General features: G+C 40.6%; 2 protein-coding genes across 3 annotated transcripts; both read right to left on the bottom strand.

The window, feature by feature from the left end:
* Positions 1-531: 531 nt before the first annotated feature.
* On the bottom strand, positions 532-8,961 carry FBXO4 (F-box protein 4; the record flags this gene model as incomplete). The annotated part of the gene is made up of 7 exons (XM_080637080.1): positions 532-2,322; positions 3,724-3,899; positions 4,839-5,017; positions 5,526-5,601; positions 6,607-6,827; positions 8,444-8,679; positions 8,776-8,961. The coding sequence occupies 7 exons, from the start codon at positions 8,959-8,961 to the stop codon at positions 2,233-2,235; spliced, it is 1,164 nt and encodes a 387-aa protein (XP_080493206.1). The 3' UTR covers positions 532-2,232.
* RIMOC1 (RAB7A interacting MON1-CCZ1 complex subunit 1) lies at positions 8,959-12,878 on the bottom strand (the record flags this gene model as incomplete). 2 transcript variants are annotated; one of them, XM_080638412.1, is made up of 6 exons in its annotated part: positions 8,959-9,527; positions 10,824-10,932; positions 11,145-11,276; positions 11,673-11,819; positions 12,224-12,324; positions 12,770-12,878. In XM_080638412.1, 6 exons carry the CDS (start codon positions 12,876-12,878, stop codon positions 9,238-9,240), a joined length of 888 nt encoding a protein of 295 aa, XP_080494538.1. In that variant the 3' UTR covers positions 8,959-9,237. The 2 variants fall into 2 exon arrangements, with proteins under 2 accessions (XP_080494538.1, XP_080494539.1); XM_080638413.1 differs by lacking the exons at positions 11,145-11,276; positions 12,770-12,878 and having other exon boundaries at positions 12,224-12,515.
* Between the last annotated feature and the right edge of the window lie 6,833 nt (positions 12,879-19,711).

The raw sequence follows: 19,711 nt of genomic DNA, 5'->3' as shown, positions 1-19,711 counted from the left end.
TAATTCCATATCAAACTAATTTTGAATTCGTAAAAATTTAAGCAGCAATCATAATTGACTTACAGCTCTGAACTAGCAGACTTGGGAATTTAAATAGCAGGAAGGCTTTTAGGTAAAATCTAAGAACCAGTGCTAGGTGAAATCTGCAGTGCATCCATTTCTGCAGCTATTTGACACATGAATTCTTAACAAGCTAGCTGCCTCTTCCACAGCATACCTCTGTGCATGTAAGCTGTTCCTTTGGACACACGCTCATCTACTTTGTCTGCATTGATCCACCACAGTACTCAGTCACACAAACTACCCCACCATCAGCTCTGCAATTCCTAAGAAGCTGGAGCACTATCAGCTCTGCACCTAGGATTTCCTAGGTTTGTTTCCTAGGTTGCATCCTTAAAACTTGCAATTCTTAATTCTTTAAGTTACCTATCTTTAAGCTAATACAACTGATGTTCTTTAGATTAAGAAAAATGAAAATCCCTATGTTATCTTGACCATTTAAAATTACAATGAATTACTATATGTTAACCAGAAAACACACAATAGCATTGCTCATTAACAACTAATGATGACAATGATAATGTTAAATGTTATGACAGCATAACTGCAGACATTGTGAGCGTACACATGTGTGTGCAGATATGTGGGGGCTTAACACACAGAGAAAGACTGGAAATACTGTTCTTTAAAAATTTTTCCTTATAAAGAAAGCAGAAGAAAGATTTTGCATTAAAAAACGTATTTGTTGTAATTAACACTGCAACTGGTTGCTGGTTTCAACTCCCTACAGATACATCATTACGGAATTATGATGACTAGCAGGAAAATCACATACAGCCAGCCACAAAGCATGGAATTTTCCCCCAGATACTTACAAGCTTTTGTGTATTCTCTATTTTGAAGGGCAAAGTACACATACTCTACTGAAAAAAAATCCCCAAAACAAAACCAAACCAACCAAGGATAAAACACAGAATTACCACATTACAGCTTCTCATGGATTTTCCCTTGAAACTCCCTTATGTCCTGGTTAGAAAACATACAAAATTATCTAGAAAGCTGAGTTGTGCAAAGACAGAAATAAAAATAAAAAAAAAATACACAGTTCCTTTGTCTTTTTTTATTAAAAAAATTAAAAACTTCTCAAATGTCTTAAATGAAATGTTTCTGACAAAGCTGTGTTGTGCATCACACATAAACCAGACTGAGGGCAGTTACAGCTGAATACAATCATATATTTAGACCCAAGACAAGACTGTAAGACTTTTGTACTTCCATGGAGAGAGAGACATGAGAAAACAACAATAAAAAAACCACACAAAAAAACCCCAGCCAGAAAACCAGAACAAAACAAATAAATGCATACGCAAAAAATCCAAAAAACATTAAAAAGGCAAAGACTAGAACTATCCCAAATGACATTAACATAGAAAATGCAATTCCAGCTCTAAAATGTTGTTGTCCTTTTTATAAAAATACTTGTAACCGCGTAGAAAATTTTAAGTCACAGCTACTCAAATAACTGATAGGTCCTATGTATTCAATAAATGTCCTGAAGTACTAACAATCCTATTCAACATTTTCTCATGACATCAAAGGTTCAAGCTAATAATTTTACTGCAACAGAAAACAAAAGATCAGTTGAAGTCTTTTGTGGTTCGTTATTAAATAACATCACAAGCAAGAAACAACTCATATATGGTACCTTGTTTGTTTACTTCTAAGAATTTTGGTCTGGAATAACTTACTGTGTAGGTGCTATTTTTTGTCTTGGTATTGTTTCTGGAAAAAAATATACGCGAATTTGCTCTTTTGAAAGAGATACTGTCTTTCTGTCAACCTATCACCGTACAACATACAGTACATCTTCTTTGGTTGGGAACCATCACTGTCAAGATCTCCACCAGAAGTATTTACTAAATGAATGATGTGTGCCATAGCGTTAGGTATACTTACAGAACAGATTAGATTACCAGATATACTGAGATTGCCTCTTAACTGCCCCATCTTGAAAGAAAGAAAAAAAACCAGAACACCCAGAGTGCCCCCCAAATAACTTCTGCATCAGCTGCTGGAATCCAGGTAATCCTACTTGTACTTCTAATTCAGGACTACAGTTGGAAGAACATTAAAGTACGTGCAGAGAAATACATGCAGGTTTGTCTTTAAAATCTCCGACACTGCTCTGTCAGGAAACAAAGCCTCTACATAGTAAAACAATGCACAGTTCCATTACTGTGCATTTTTACAATTTGCCTCTTCCAGGAGCCACTCAATTCCATTTAGCAATCCAGCTAAAGTTGCAGCTACAGTGTCCTGCACCTGTGAAAATAAAAAAAGCTGTAGTGGAGATCGCAGAATTACAGAATGGTGGGTGTTGGAAGTAACCACATCTAGTCCAACCCTCTTGCTAAAGCAGCTTCACATAGAGCAGGCTGCATAGGATTGTATGCAGGGGGGTTCTGAGCATCTCCAGAGAAGACTCCACAACCTCTCTGGGTAGTCCATTCCAGTGCGATCTCTCTCACAGTGAAGTCCTTTCTCATGTTCAGGTGGAGCTTCCTGTGTTTCCATTTGTGCCTATTGACCCTTTTCTTATCACTGGGCACCACTGAAAAGAGCCTACCCCTGTCCTCTCCATGCCTGCCCTTAGGATATTTGCATGCCTTGGTAAGATCCTCTCTCAGACCTCTTTCCTCCAGGCTAAACAGCCACAGCTCTCTCAGACTAGAGACAACATGTAACAAGATCTAACATTTTAGCATCACTCCATCTATCCTTAAAGTGAGAAATACTCGTACCAAGTCTAAATTTTTATCACTGGTTTAAAGGTCCCTTAGACAAAAGAGGTTTCTTAAGAGTTAGGTACAAAAAGAAACTACTACTGTACAAAATTAATTGTAAGATCCATTAGGCAAGCCTTTCATTCTTTATCAAGGTGAATTTTATTCATTCAATCAGCTATTCTGGAATATTATACTTACTTTATGAATGAGAATTTACTTGAAAATTCTTCTCATAACTCTTAAAGCAAAAAACCTGCTAGCTTTACAATTCAATGCACATTCTCAGATTTTGTAATGTGGCATAAAGAGGTATGTTTTTAAAAAAGCATGTAAAGATCTTCCTTATGAAATCAAAGGAATTAAATCAGAATTTTGGGGGGATTTATTAAGTATTACTCTTCAGCTACACATCACCACAAAAAAGAAATTATGTGTGGCTGAGACATATGAATATATACTGTGCTTGACAAGCACAACGGAACAGGTTCAGGGCTTCACATGCTAGGTAAAAACTGATTTGTCAAAAACTTATCAAGCAAATGACAATTAACTGTGCCCTGAAAATGGCTGAAAAATCTACCATGTGTCCAAGTCCTTGCGTCATGACGCAGAAAATTCATATTTAAATTAACTGAAGCTTCCTTTTAGTCTTTTCATGGCCACCATTTTGTCCTTCCTTACATTCTGGGTCCATCTTAACTTTCTTGTGTGTGAGTGGGCAAGCCACTTAGCTTCCCTATGTTCAGCCAGGCTAATGCTTCATCCTAGAGGACCACAGAAATGAAACTCTTCACTTCAGTGGAGACCTCATGTACTAGTTTTGAAAGCTGCACACTTGCTTAGGCAGGTACAGTTCAGAAATACAACAAGCCTAAATTAAATATAGGCCACAGAGATATGGAGGGAAAAAAATAATAAAAGGTTTAAAAGCAGGTACCATCCAGGGCTGATGCAGCAGATTTAGTTGCAACTGATGTGCCATGTAAACACACGGAATTCTTTTCACATCAGTGTGAGAGACACAAGACAAAACCAGCAGAGGTCTGTTTGGAGGCCCGAGGGCTGGATCAATCATTGCCAAAACACGAGCCAGTTCCTCTTGACGATCATGCTCTAAGAAACAATTTTTAAATACAAGAGTATTAAATACATGTAAATTGCAAGGAACTACCTTTTTTTACTTTACAAGAATTTAGAATTTCATAGGTGAGGAAACAGAGGGCTGAAAGGGACACGACTTTCCTTATCATAAGAGTGGATCATCCACATTCATGTCATTACACAGATGGATCATGTCACGCTTAGATGCTATTAAAAGATCTCCACAGATTCTACAAGCAGCCTATTCCCGTCCTCAGCATATGAGTGTTTTTCAAGTACCTCAAAGAGATCAAAACTGCAATAAGCCACTAATATTGACACACTTCAAAGTCAGCAGCCCTTTCCCACTGACCATACTTTTCTCCTTAGTATATTCCTTCACTCTTTCACTCTCTTCTGAGCAATCCCCTTCTCTCCATTTAAAGTTTATGAACGTAAAGACAATTACCAGAATAGGTATTTGGCTTATCCTCTTACAGGACTACCCTGATTTGGACTAATTGCATCTTTACTGCAGTTTTACTAGTGAAGGTTCTATTTTGAGGCTATTAGGGCTATTATGCCAACATCAATCCATTTCAGGCTGCTTCTCCTAGCCATGCTTGGGTTTTTTGGTTTTGTGGTTCTGGGGGGTTTTTTGGTTTTGTTATTTTGTTGGTTTTGTCTGTTTTGTTTTTAATCTAGATAATTTTCAATCTGTAGCTTAGATACAACCTTATCAGTATCTGTCACAAGAAAAAGTGCCATAACTCCTCAAAGGGAAATGAGCAAAAGTATCTCAGATAAGGAACCTCTTTTACTGGATAACCATGAGGAAATAGCATTAGTGAAGCTAATTAGTGAAGAAATTTTTAAAGAATCAGAACATGGATTTTGATGTATTGCACATTCTTTGCATCTTTTATGACGTTCCAATCATTTGCAAAATATGGACAAAGAGAAACCCCTTACTTTTATGAGCTTCTGCATTAGCAACGTAAATGAATCCATCCACTACTTCGCACACCTTTTTCACTTGAGCTATTACACTGTAGTGCATGGCTTGCTGGTTCCCTATGATGCTGTTCTCTTGGTAGAACATCTTATTCACAGCAACAGCTTGCTCTGCCTTTGCTCTCCTCCTTTCCACACTGAAAGATATTTCAGTATTTCAGTAGTCAGGTTATTTGAGAATGCAAAAACTGCATTTGTGAGTCCTGGCAGCACAGGAGAGGGAAAGAAAACAGCCTGATTCTTTCTCCCTGCCTGCTCCCATCCTTACCTTTTTTCTAGTGTACCTACGCAGATGGTTAGCAATCTGAAAGATGCATATGAAACTACATCCCAGGATGAGTTTATACAGTGTTGCAAAAGGGACTCAATCAATGCATCAAGTGAGACAGAAGCACCTGTCATGTATTTGTCATAGCAATTTACTGTGTGTAAGGTTTGGAAAAAGTTTTCATGGACATTTATTATGTCCACATGAAAATTTAACAGTTGGAAAAAGTGAAGATATGCATTGAAGCTTCAGATTGTTAAGAGATAGCCATGCATGTGAACACACACATAAAAATCACATGATGAAAATATGAGGAAAAGTATAAACTAACATAGAAATTGTACTTTTTCTGTTTTTTAGTGGAGAACATATCTTACCTGGTGGTCGAATACAATGTCAGAATATTGAATTTTTGACTGTTATTAAGCTGAAAACTGACTCCTGATCCAATTCCTACAGGGGAAAAATGATTATATGAGGTTACAACCATTTGGTTACTGAATTCAACTAAGTGGTAGGCTGAAAATTTCAGTGATGTTATAAAATGGGTTCATCCAAGCCTATGGTTTTGCTGTTAAGGGTAGCATATTTTCTAATTAAATTTTATACATGCTCTAATTGATAAGACAATTTAACTAAAATCAATTAAATGGTATTAAAACATCACAAGGAGGAATTTCTGTATTTCTGATACTTAGATTGAACCTTGAAACCTAAGTCAAGAGAGGAGCCAGACTTGCGTTCTTCAGCTGAAATAGGGATATGAAAGGCTCTAGTCTATTTACTACAAACTGTATTGAAAAGGACATGAGAGAGAAAAAAGATAATGCCACTAAAATAATATTTTCACACTTTCTACACATAGTGTAACTATTAAAATTCTCCTGTGCTGAAAGAAATACTAGTTAAAATGAAGAAATTTTTTACTTTGGTTTGTACTGAAGTAAAATTACAGATATTCAAACCTATCTTTTTAAACATTGAAAAAAAATCCTTCCCTCCTCCTGTAGCTCTTCTAAACTAAATTTACACCATTTGACGTCAAAATACTGAATCATATAAAGGATCAGTCTTGACTTTCGGTATAAAAACAGAAGTGTGGTTTTTAGCCGCTTACTGCAGGCGGTGTGTAAATAAAGTTCTGTCTGCATTTATTGATTACAAAAGCAGGTATAACATGGGATTCAGGACCAAAGTAGAACTACAAGGAGCAAAATGAATCCTCTGACATTGTCCAAATTTAATCATAAATTCACTGAAGCTGTAATTTTATCTCAAATGTTTACTGCAATTATCCAAAGCAATACAAAGACAGATTATTTTTCTACCATTATATTTTCTACTATTATTATGAGTTTCAAGCGAAGAATAACGCATGCTTTTTCTCCATTTCTCCCCAAAGTTTTTTCTGCTATATCTCTTTATAAAATAAAGAGTCGAAAACAAAACCAGCATTACCATGAATTTGCCTTTGAGGTAGGCCAGCCAGCAGCAGAATTTCTGGGCATGTCATCATCTTTTGTACTAAAGAGTCGTTCAGCTCTTCCAAACCTGGCCCAAACATAGCAAAGCGAGGTTCTGCCTGAGTGACCAGTGACTGAAAAAAGGAAGTGACGGCCCCATACCGGGGGCGGCTTGATTTCAAACTTCTTCTGCTCTGGGGACAGCTTTTTTTGTATCTGTGTAAAATAGACGTAACTAGAAATTAAACACAAATGCAAAAGAGATATTAACAAAACAACATAAATTGATTCAGGTCCCACACTTCTCAAGTTTTGTCACAACTCAAGCACACGTCAAAAACGATGGAAGTTCCAAACTGATGGTTTCAAGCAGGAAAGGCATCAGTCCTTCTGAAGTCCAAATATTGACTTCTCATACCTTAGTGCACTTCTATGGATCTTTAGTTTACTTTAAAATACAAAACAAAGTTACAAATTCCCCACCCTCACCAAACACAATTCGTAAAATAACATTCAAGCTGATGAGTCACATACACTATAAAAAATATGAGTCTTCTGAGTGCATTTCAAACCTCAATTAGACTGGTTTTGAATGTATTAACCATGAAACAGGTGACACCACCTAAAAAAGACCATTTCTCCTGTAGGCACAGAGAACACATGTTGTGAGACAGGTGTTGTCTGCAAGCTTATGATGCGCTCATTCGATGCAGAAACTGGAAGGCATGGAAAGGCTTTGGTAATCAAAGGGAAGAGGTAACAGTCATGTAAGTGGCAGACATCCTAGAGAAGTAGCTTCAGTCTCTGCTTCTGTGGTCACAGTAGGCTGCTGCTGGACAAACCTGTTCTAGGAATCCTTAAACATGTGCTCCCCTGCACCCAACCTGAGATGCTTCAGTTGACATCAGCAAAACCATTAAGTGCTCACAGACATAATGAGAATCAGTGGTAGGTGGTTCCCAACATGTGATTCAGCTGAACAGTATTCAGGCCTAGAGAGATTTAAATCCAATGTTCAAAATCAGTAGACATGTTGTACTTCAAATTCTGGGTGTGTTTCTCCCCCATCTGTAACATACAGATGAAGACCACAGAGAGTGCAGAGGTTAGGGCACTTATCCTGAAGCAATAGCTTCATGAAATCAGGTTGTAAAAAACCTGTAATCAAAACAATAAGAAAACCCAAAAAAGCAAAACCACCACCACAAAAACTAATCTATTTAAGAGACCTTCTCAGTCATCAAAACACATTATGAGTGTTGCTACACTTTTCAACTATAATAGCTGAAACCACAGTCTGCCTTGCAGATATTGAGCTGAAGCATTACTACCTGTTATTCTGTGCACATTCAAAGGAACACTCTTTTTTTTTTTTGCACCCCCCACCCCGTTTTCCAGGTAAGATAAAAAAAAAAATAAAAATTCATTCCACTTGCTGTAAAGACTCCTTAGTACTTTTATTAAAGTAAGAAATCATGTCATTGTACTGTGAAGAACACACCTTTATCAAGACTAACTACACACAGATTCTGAGAGGACTGTGTTTCTGTGGCATAATAAACATGCAGTTTACAGAACATTTTATTTTTTTTTGTAATGTTAGTTTTGACTGTTCCAACATTTTACATTCTTTATTCCAAACAAAAAGAGCTGAACAAACTGTCAAACAAAAACAGGCAACTGTATTTCCAAAATAAACAGTGGATTTGAGACCCATCAAAAATTTAAGCAGTAGCTTAGCGCATAGTGTTACTGCTGTAAATATGAAACATGCCTCTGGGCTGACTATTACTGCTGTAGTAAGTTGTGCAAGAGAATATGAAGATACTTACACTGCCATGTAATCATACAGCGCATTATCGCTGACCTTTGAAAAGGCTTTATTAAAAATCTCGACATCTGGGAGTGATTTCCAATCAACAGATGTCCAAAAAGGGAGATCCCTCAGGAGAAAATACCTCCATAACAACGGATCCTGCACAGCAGCCCTCCAGTAACAACTCGTGCTTCCCAAACGGCACAAGTCTTGCGGCGAGAGATAGGACATGATCTTCAGCTGCACGTCGATCTGAAAACCGTCGAGAGCAGCGGTTTACCAACCCGGGACCCGAGCAGTGAAGATGCAAGAGGCTTTCCCCCCTGCCCCTGACCAGGCCTCACTCACCGGCAGCGTCTGCAAGGCGCTCACCTTCTCCGCCTTCTCCGGGAATGAAGGAGGAGAAAGTCCCGAGAACGCGGTGGTAGCGCCGCCTTCTCGGGTCCCGCGCCTCCATCGTTCCCTAAGGATACGGAGACGACCCCGCACGGCAGCCTCCAACCCACCCCACTCCTCCGCTCCATCAGCCGCCATTGCACAGAGCCCCACTCCCTCTGCCACCGCCCCTCGGAGCTATCGCGCCGGCGCTGGGGCGGAGAGACAGGCGGTCCTCCGTGTGTGCCAGCTCAGGGCAGCCGTTTGTGGTTTTGCTTTAGGAATAGTTGATACGGACCCGTATTCCGGGAGTTCTCTGAATGCCCGTTTTTAATGCAAGGAAAGTGTAAGTTTTGATAAGAAGGATGGTCAGATCCTGAAGCAGCGAGCTAAGCGAGCTCTTCAGACAGAAGATTTTTTCCAGCACAGCCTGTTTCAGTTGCGGGGTTCCATGAGGTAACACAACATTTGTTTTGCAGCTGCTGTGTTCCACCCTTGGCCTTTTAAAGGTCCCTCGCATGCAGCCACGTATTTCTCTAACATGTTTTTGCCCGTTTCTCGGAAATCCAGCAGCACACTCTTTGATCTGCAACCCAGGTCACTGTTAGAGACAGGATCTGTAGTCTCAAGGCTTTCCTGCTTCTCTTCTCCACAGTGTTGCAGTCCCCAGTAGCACATTTCTCCACCGTACATCATGGCCAGTAAGTGAGTGTCACTAAATACACCTGCAAAAGCAATTTAGATCAAGGACTTTATTGTTCTAAGTAAGTACACAGGTTAACAACTTCAGTTTCTTTTTTCAGTAACACTGAAAAAAAAAATCCAAATAGGTAGCATAAGCCTATAAAAGAGGTACACCAAAAACTCCCAAATTTTAACCATGGGATGACTGATACTGCCCAGAAGAGAACTTGGATCAAGTCCTTGATCATGACTTTATCCATTTTGCCCCTCTATACTGCTAAAGTCCTTAAGACTGGCATACAAATGTTGTTCTGATAATTGTGTTTGCCTATGGATCTTAGAAAATTTCATTATTTCTTTACAATCCATTTAGCAAAGGCATGATTATGCATATTTATTTTTGAATACTTCTTTGCCTCCCCCAATTTAAGCCTAAAAAGATGATTCTGTTTGATCATCATCTTAACTTGGGTCAATCAGCAGCAGTTTGAATATTGTAACAGAAAGCCACATGTGTGTCCATGGTCATTGAAAAAAAAATAATTAAAAAAAAATCAAAATATCCTGCTAAATAAATGCAACTGAACTTGTCTCTGTCTGTGGGGCTTAAATGGAGCAATGCCGCTTTCAGATGAAATTAAACAAGAAGGTGGTCCAACACCCATAGTAGAATACAGCTAGTTTTGAGTGTGTATAATGAGGGCACCATGTCCTGAGCACCAGCCCTACAAATCCCCTCCTCCTGCACCACCCTACCTGCATCACACTCATGCAGCTACAGATCCTCATGTACATGTACTATAATAATGCAACTTACATAAGGCTACATAAAGTGCATATAGAGAGACTAAAAGTTTGCCAAATCTAACCAGCTCTGTACATACACCTGTGTGAAGTCAGTAATTCAGTGCTTGTGTCTGTGTTCCCCTATACGTAAACAGGAAGGCCAATATGAGAACATCTAGCACCCATCTGCTGTCATGATCATGCTTTCAACATTTGTCAGTTAATCGGATGGCTGTAAAACACTCATGCTGTGCATAAAGCATTCATTGCCTCAGATTGCAGTTCTCCAGTGCACTCAAAAACACAGAGAAAATGAGCACTGCCACCTCCTAAATTCTGTGAGTCAAGAAGAAAAGGGAGAGGCCAGGACAAAGCACTGCTGCCAGCTTACCAGTTTCATCTGTTTTGTTTTAAAAAAGCGACTGTTTTCGAACACAAATGAAGTCAAATAACAAAAATTTGCAACACAGCATTTCATAAAGTGGAGCAGTTAGTAAGAGGAGCTTGGGGTCACACGGTTTTTGGAGTTGTTTGGGTTTTTTTTTTTTTACCTTCACTGAGTAATCTAGCTGAGTCTTTAAGTGAGACATCTTCATTTAGCTGAAGAGGGCATCTAAAGCTAAGCATCTTCATCAGGTAATGAACTCCATCATTAAGACACTATGTACAGTTAAAACAAAAAAATGCAGAAACTAAGTTCTAATTACTTTAATGACAGCCAGAAATATTTCTTGCTATGAATTTCCCCAAACACTATTTAAAGGGGGAGGAAAGGGGGAAGGGATGGGGGAAAAGAAGCTGTATTTTCAAAGCAAATAGTCAAATTTTAAAACTGTATTCACATGCTCATAGAACTTTTCAATCTCCTTTACCTTCTTAAATATGGCAATGTTTTCTCGTAGCCATTCACTCCTTTCTTTTGCTGTATGACAATACATGTAAAGCAGGGCTCCTTTTCTCCAGTAAAGACATTCTAACAACTCTGCACCAAGGATGTTCACTGGCTGAAATAAAATCCAACAAACTGGGCTAACCCCGAAAAACACCTGAACTACTCATATACATACTCACACATGCAAATAGCATTATATTAAGCCTCTAACTTTAGAGGCTGTACTTAACAGCAACAGTCACAGACACAAGCTTAATAGTTTGGATTTCAACTGCCAAAAGCACACAGAATCATGAAATATTAGCAAGAAAAATTGTGAGCATGCAACAAGTTGTTTGAAAAAAAAAAATATTTTCAGGAATTTAAATACAAATAAGACTTGAAAAAATTTCAAAAGATCTTAAATACTGCCCATCAAAACCACAAATACTACCATCCTGTTTCAGATTTTTTTTATTTTAAAATACTGCAATAACTAATTCTCTGGCTGAATAACGTCAGTACTCACTTCTTCATTTATGTTGCATTCCCTCACTAGGACTTCTGGCTCTGAAAGAATACAGGTAAGTTCTTTAACTTTCTGCAAGGAGGATTCTTCTGGAAAATCTTCATCCACAAGCTGGTTCTCCTCAAAATATGTAATGTCTAAGACAGCCTATAAAAACAAGAAGATAAACAATGTAGAAATGCTACCAGCAAAATAATCAGATAGTAGTGCACAGTAACATACAAGCTTGATACAGTTTATAAAAGTTTATGATTTTAAGGTATTTTTTCACATTTAGGTTACAAACGCTGGATGTTAGAAATATTTTAAGAAAGTTGACAGTGAATGTAAATTCAAACCCCTTTCTGTCCTTCAGTACCAGCACGATTATTACCAACTTTAAGTTATCTTCTTACTGAAACAAATGCAATGCAGCACTTCATGGATGTGCATTGCAGACACCAAGTTACAGAGATCTTCTGGTATACCCTCTTGCCTACACCCAACCCTCTTTCACACCCTACACAGCAGACTTTCTTGAAAGGGAGCTCTTAAGGTCTTACACATACTACCTGTGTATAGAGCTGCAAAAGCGTGGAAGCATGTTCTTTCCCTTCGTTACAGAAGTCCTTCAATTTATCCAGAGTAGCAGAGCCCTTTGCTAAGAAGGTATCTGAAGGAAGAACACAACGCTTCCTTAGCGCTGGAAAGCACTCAGAGCCTTGCTTACTCTTCCGTTTCATTTCACATGGCTTTATCCTCCCTTGCGCTATCTACAAGAGCAGCTGAATACAGCATTCCAACAGGCCCGCTGTCCTGTCAGACTACACCTTTAACTGCTAAAGGGCATTCATGGCTGTGGTCTGATGCTTCAACGCCAATTCCACACACTCCATTCCCAAAGAAGTCGTGCATTTACAGGGACAACTCGCACACTTCAGGCCTTCTGCAGGAAGGAGGCGCGGAGCCCTCAGCGGCTGTCCCAGAGGGGGCTCTGCGCCCTGGCCCATTTCGCGGCGCTCCGAGACGCTGCACAGCGCGACGGCGGCGGAAGGCGGAGCGGCCCCGCGAAGCCGGGCAGGGCCCAACCCCGTTCCCTTTCTCCTGCGGCCTCTCACCGTCGCTGCCCGCTCCTCCGGACGCCGCCAGCCGCTGGCCCAGAGCCACCAGCCGTGGCCGCAGCGCGGACACCGCACCCCGTGCCTCTGCACCGCCCGGCTCCCCCATCGCCGCCGCCCGGCATCAGGAGGAAGGGCGGACCTCCCCCGACGGCGGCCGCTGGGACGCGGAGAGGCACGCAGGCGCAGCCTCGCTGTGGCCGCGGTCTCCGGATGTTCGCGCTTCACCATTGGTGAGCGGCGCCTGCCCCGGCAGGGCGGGATGGGACCGAGCGGATGCTGGTGGAGCTCATTCCCGTTCTTGCCGTCTCGGCCTTCTGCGGAGGCGGTGAGGGCTAATAGGCCTCGCCTGACCTCCAGGGCGAGGCCGCAGGAGGAGGGCAAGCCTGCTGGTCAGGCCTTGCACGGCCTGGAGGCGGGTCTTCGGGGTTGGTTTTATGTGGGGTTTAAAGCTGTCGCTTACGAGACACATTTATGGCTAGTGCGGATCTGTTTTGAGGCCTCCAGAAACACATGGCGTGTCCATATGTTGCCCCCAGAAGGTTGCTCTACAGCTTCACTGTGAGATAGGGCTTGCCCATAAGTGAGCTATAACAAAAGGCAGCAGTGTTTTTTAAGACCAAACCTGTATTTTCTGTCAATAAATACATTGGTGGTTATAAGTTAGATTTTAGTATTGAATTGCTTAACACGTAGAGGTACAACTGTGAAAGTACACTTAAATAATCTTGAAACTGTATAGCTTTGGTTAGAGACATTGAAGAGTTTTGCTCCAATGTTTTGTCCACCTTTAAATAGAGCACTTAATGAACTTGAGAAGTGCTAAATAGATTCCATATAATGAGAGGAAATTTGTAAATTTTCCTTCTATCTTTAACAAAGTCTTGTTACTACCTCCTCAGCAAATCAGCTAATACTTTATGTTGTGTAGTTACAAAAATGCTGTAATTCACTATATTGCTTCTCTAGCTTTCTCTTTACCTGCCTGGAAAAAGCTAATGCCTCAGTGTCCACTGGAGTAATGTGTCACCTCACAATATTCTGGATTTTGTTAGCTTGATTATTTTAAAAGAATAATTGACCAAAGAATTTTCTTCAAGTCATAGTGTGCAATATGTTTGTGCCCATGTCCCATTGAATTACTTAAAAACAAATGAAAACCCAAACCACCATTAAAAAGTGTCATTTACTGAAGTACTTTAGGTAGTGGAAAGCTGTATACTTACAGACATACATGTTTTTGCTGCTGGCTGGGTTAGCTCTTCTGGAAGAGTTGCCAGACAGATCAAATTCAGCAAAAAAGTAAACCCTAAAAGGCGAAGTTGTGTTTACTTCCAGAAATGGTCTATTTCTAGGAGAAATCTCCTAATATTTTGGTTGGATGTATATTGTCATGTATTCCTGCTTAGTCTGTAGCCAGATACAAGGAACAGATATAAGGAACAGCTGTGTTACGAGTACAAAAAATACTATGGTAGTTAACCATATCATACCTAGAAGAGGTGATGCTCATGTTTGAAGTGGAATACAACACTTTCCCTCTTGTCAGTTTTGGGACTGAAGAATGGCCTTTCTTCAGATCCTTTGCTTGCTTGGTCTTGCCTGCCTTTCTCTGTTTCAGTAATGTGTTGCTCTCTTAGTTTCTTTCTTCAATAACTAGTTGAGTGAGCGGGTGGGTCAGCCCTTAATGATGCAGGAGATGTCATCCAGCTTTCAAAATGTCTCTTGAAAAGCAAAACAAAACATAAACCTAAAATGTTTGTGTGCTGAGTTATTTGATTAAGGAAGTGGTCCCTTTTTTTCTTACTGTGCTTCAGGCACTGTTACAGTTTACTTTATCTATACTGATAGGCGGTTTGACTCCACAACTCGTGAAAGTTGTAGAGTAGGTATGCTTTTATTCAGCCCTGAGGTGCATGGGGATAGCTCCTCCAAAGTATGCACACCTCAGTGTCGTTTCCCACTACATTTATCCTCTAAAGTTACACGCCTATACATATTCATGACCTATCCCCCTTCATATTATAATGAGCTAAAAGGTCCTTTGCACATGCGCAGGGTCCCCCCATGTGGTCATGGGTGAGGGTCTCAGGATGAAGTAAATGAGTCTTCCTCTTGTGAGTAGGGGTCTTCAAGTTGAAGTAAACGAGTCTTCTTAAACTTTTCACCTTTGGCACAGTTGGATGCCCCAGTAGTCACACAATTAGCTGAAACCAACCATATCTGTAATTCTTCTGTTAACTAGCAAAGATTTAGAACAGGGTGACCTTCCTGCAAAATTTATTGCAGGATGGGCAGGCAAGGAGTATCCCAAGCTAGCAGATGTTTGGGAGGCTCTGTCTTTGAACTAACTGGTAAGTAGAAGGATGGTGTGAAATGTTATACTTTAGAAGGCTAGTGTGAAACAATTAACTCATGTTTAGTGGGGCCCCTAAATTCCACAGACTTATAACATAGTTTTCTTTCTACAACTTAAGCTAAAAAGTACTTTAACTCTATATTTTCCAGGCACTAGCGTTTCTTATATCAAGCCCCCGTATCAATACCTATTTTGAAAGCTAGATGTTTGTGCAATAACTTTTTTCTTCTCCCAGAAATTTTTATATACTCTTTGTTTAAATATACAGTGAAATCTGGTTTTGACGTTTCTCATCAGTGTCTGAGATGGAAGAGGTGTGTTTCTGTAAATAAGCTGGTAAAATAGAAGTTGCTACAAATGTTAAAAAGGGGGGTGATGTCCACTTCCCTGAGGAAGCGAGGACCTTGAAGATTTTTAGTGGATTGAGTTTGCTTCTTTGTTTATTAATTTATTTACACACACACACCCCAACCTGATTTTGCCATGAAATGTGCGAGGAAGCAGTGGAAGAGCATCGGGGCTGAGCAGGCTGGGGTGCTGTCTCCTCACTGGAGTGAGCAAGATCTCCCCATGGGCCCTGCCTCACTCCTGACTGTTGTGGCCTCTGTCCATCATTCCTCAAGATGTAGTTCCTCCAGCACTAGGCCCCCAAGCTGCATTTTGTAGTTTGTGGAGCTGCTATGCTAGACTTCTCCCCATACCTTGCAAAGTGCTTTGGTCTGAGGGCTGGTTAAAAACTAGGTATCTGACTGTCTGACAGAACAGTGTGCTCAATTTGCCTTATATTTTTGTTTTTACTTAGAACCTGTTTAGATGGATCCCTGCTAGATACGTGAGAGAGCATGGTCTGTTTTAAGGTCTGCTCCCTCTCACTGTATTTTTCAGAGCTGGGAGATCTTAAAATCCAAATTCTCAGAGTGTCACATGAAGATTTGCATCCAGTATTTCTCTGAAACGCTCTTTCTGGGTGATACTTAACATAGATTACTTTGAAGCAGAAAACTGTTTCACTGTATGAGTTACTTTAGGGAATAATTGCACTATAGTAAAATGATGTCAAGAAAAAAAAAGAAAAGATGGTAAAAAGATAAAGGGATTTATGTGGGATTTATGATCTTTCAGTTCCTGGCACTATGTGTTTTTAAGGCCATTGTTACAAATAGGGAAAGGCATAATGTGTTGGCTCTTTAGAGGCAGGCTTTGTTTCTAAATTAGTGGAAGCACAACAGGAAAAGTGGTGTGGTGTGTAAACAGTTGTGGTTGATGAAAGATGGAAAGCTGTTAGGATTTTTCCTTCAAAGCCAAGAATATGTCATTGCCACAGCTGTTCTGTTATTTTTGGGTTTATATATATCTCTTTATGGATGTGCATGTGTGCATATATGGTGTGAATGTAATGTAGATTCTGTAGATTGCTACAGTAGATTTTGCTGCTTCTTTCCTCCAAACCACATACCCTGAGCTTCTGAGACCTGTGTGTGTGTAAATGTGGATGCTGCTAGAGAACACATTGTAACAAACAAAGAACAAGACAAAATAGCCTCAAGTTAGTTGCACCGGGGGAGGTTTACAGTAGATGTTAGGAAATACTTCTTCACCAAAAGGGTTGTCAAGCATTGGAACAGGCTGCCCAGGGAAGTGGTGGTGTCACCATCCCTGAAGGTATTTAAAAGATGTGTAGATGTGGTGCTTAGGGACCTGGGTTAGCTGTGGAATTGGTAGTGCCAGGTTAACGGTTAGACTTGATGATCTTAAAGGTCTTTTCCAACCCAAGCAATTCTATGGTTCTGTGATTCTGTACACTTTGGAATAATTTTTGTCCTATAGTATTCCATAAACACTAACTGTCCTGATATATGTAACTATGGAACTGGGCTAGCCTCACGTCTCTACATATTTGAAAACTTTGAACGAGCAACTAATGTCTTGGACATGCATAATCTACCTTGCTATAGATGTCTGTGACATACTTCTGAAAGGTAAAGAAACAATACGCAAACACAAATGTGTCATTCCTCTATGTTTAGTATTATCCAAAAGAGAAAAATATTTTTAGCTTTAATCAATAATATTTAATTGCCTAGAGAAAGCAGCTTTGCACAGCAATGATTGATACACTTTTACCATTATTGGCAAGATTAGTTACTGTTATTTAGAACTTTTAACTTGTGCAGGTGTCACCAAAGGGGTGTTCGCCTAAGGCCAGCGGGCAAGATGGGTTAGGGAGATACTCCTGCTGAGTCACAGGGTTCAGCAAGGAGACCCTTGCTTCCCAGCTGATCCCCAAATATCAGAAGAGCTGTGCGCAGCTGGATCCAATCCTAGTCTCAGACTTCATCAGTGGTTTTCGCTTGAGGATTGCTAGTGCTTGCACCTACCTGTCCAAATTTGTCCCGCACGCCAACATTGTCACATTATATTTTGACCAGCCTGCCAGTGTCCCAGGAAAGATGAGACCTTTATGCCCAACTAACCTGTTCATGTCCTGTTATGGGGACCCTACTTGACAGCCCACCAAATCTGAGAGTGATTTGACTGACCTATTCAGGGACCTGCACTGACAGCATCACTGAGTCAAATCCTTTATTTCAAATGTTCAGGTCTCTGCAAACTTACACAAAATAGACTTCAGCTGAAGTCTTTTATTATGTGTACAAGTTTATATAAAAATACAAGTGTATATATACAAGTATATATATACAAGCGTATATATAAAATACAAGTTTGTGACAGGGTAAGTTTCAGAGATTGCTAGTGCTAAGGTAGTGTCTAGAAAAACAAGCTTGAAATGATACACAATCAGACTGTAATCACTAATAACAGCTAGTGTGAGTTAGTCATTCAGCACGGATAAGATAAAGTTCTTATCCAATAGGCATCCCTGTGGGGGAGAAGACAGGTTCAGCCCATTGACTGATCCCAGAAGTTATGATGAGTCATCCCTACTTTCCCTTTCCCAATTTCACATATTTATACAATGTGATTCAGGTTAGTAACTCCCTGTAACACTCCCACCATGTATGAAGGTGTCCGTTAATTTGTATAGTGTCAGTTAATTTGTATAAGGTCACATCATTTTCATCAAAAGGACACTCAAGTTTTGCTGATGTGTGAAGCCATATGTTGACAATGTCCATGTGCTTCCAAGATGTATCAGGCTTCAAGGATTGTCCTTCCCAATTAGAGATTCGTTAGCCCTGTTTTGTAATCTGTCTACACAAGGGCAAGGCCACCTCTCCTGCTATCAATTCTTCATTCATCAGTGTTGTTCATCTTGACCTTGTGGGAGGCCGTTGCATCTGTCCAGGCTTCTCCATAGTAACACAGGTTTCAGCTTTTCGCTCTGTGCCTATGGAGCTGAGTGACTCTGGTCACACACACTTTGTTACCAATTGGTGTAAAATTCCCTTGCTTTGCTTTTAAAAGTACAAATCCGGTTTCCTTGTTTGGCAGCTGCTGTGTGGTTTATCAGTATATGGTGCCTGCAAGTTCCGCTCCTGCAGGGAGTACAGCAGAGCCTGGCCTTGAAGCCTTTGCTCCTCTCCACACTCTGGTCAGTTTATCTCAGGATGTGCAAGGCTGCAGGGTTGCTTGGGGAACTGTCACTGGGTAGATTCCGTGCATGCCAACTGCATCCCACTCTGGAATTAGCAGCTGTGTTTTACCCTAAGATTCCCTTAGTGTTGTAATATAACTGTGTGGGTCTGGGGGAGTAATTTCCTGCATTTCCTCGCAGCAGGTTTGTCGTGGTTTAAGCCCAGTTGTCAACTCAGCCATGCAGCTTGCTCGCTCACTCCCTCCCCCTGCTTCCTTTCCCCCCCCTTTCAGAGGGATGGGGAGGAGAATCGAAAGAATGTAACTCCCACGAGTTGAGATTAAGAACTGTCCAGTAACTAAGGTATAACACAAACCACTACTGCTACCACCAATAGTCATAATGATAAGGGAAATAACAAAGGAAGAGAATACAACCGCTCACCACCTGCCGACCGATACCCAGCCCAACCCGAGCAGTGATCTAACCCTTCCGGGTAACTGCCCCCAGTTTATTTACTGGGCATGACGTGCTGTGGTATGGAATACCTCTTTGGTTAGTTTGGGTCAGGTGCCCTGTCTCTGCTTCCTCCTGGCTTCCCTTCCTCCCTGGCAGAGCATGAGACTCAGAAAGTCCTTGGTCAGAGTAAACATTACTGAGCAGCAACTAAAAACATCGGTGCTACGAGCACTGTTCCCAGGCTGAAAGTCAAAACCAGAGTGCTGCACCAGCTACTAAGAAGAAGAAAAAAATGACTGCTACTGCTGAACCCAGGACAAGGTTTTACAAATTTTCTTTAATTATGGCAGTTAAGTGCAGTGATAATGAAGTCATAGTATTTCTTGGGGAGAAAGTGGACAGTAGTTAGGAGGAGGTAGACTGCAAGGAAGGGACCCCTCAGCCCTCTGATTCTATGTGGTTTTGAGCTCTAGAATGAAAGCTGTAAGAGAGACACTTTCCTTTCAGCAAATTAGTCCTCTGGCCAGAGGTTACCAAACCTGGTGATGATTACTAGATCAGTTACTATTTGCTTTGGTTATGAACTGAC

The sequence above is a fragment of the Psittacula echo genome (genome assembly GCF_963264785.1).
Source record: "Psittacula echo genome assembly, chromosome: Z".
NCBI classification, from domain to species: Eukaryota; Metazoa; Chordata; class Aves; order Psittaciformes; family Psittacidae; genus Psittacula; species Psittacula echo.
The sequence above is the reverse complement of the archived record's forward strand: the minus strand, read 5'-3'. Positions and strand labels throughout refer to the sequence as shown.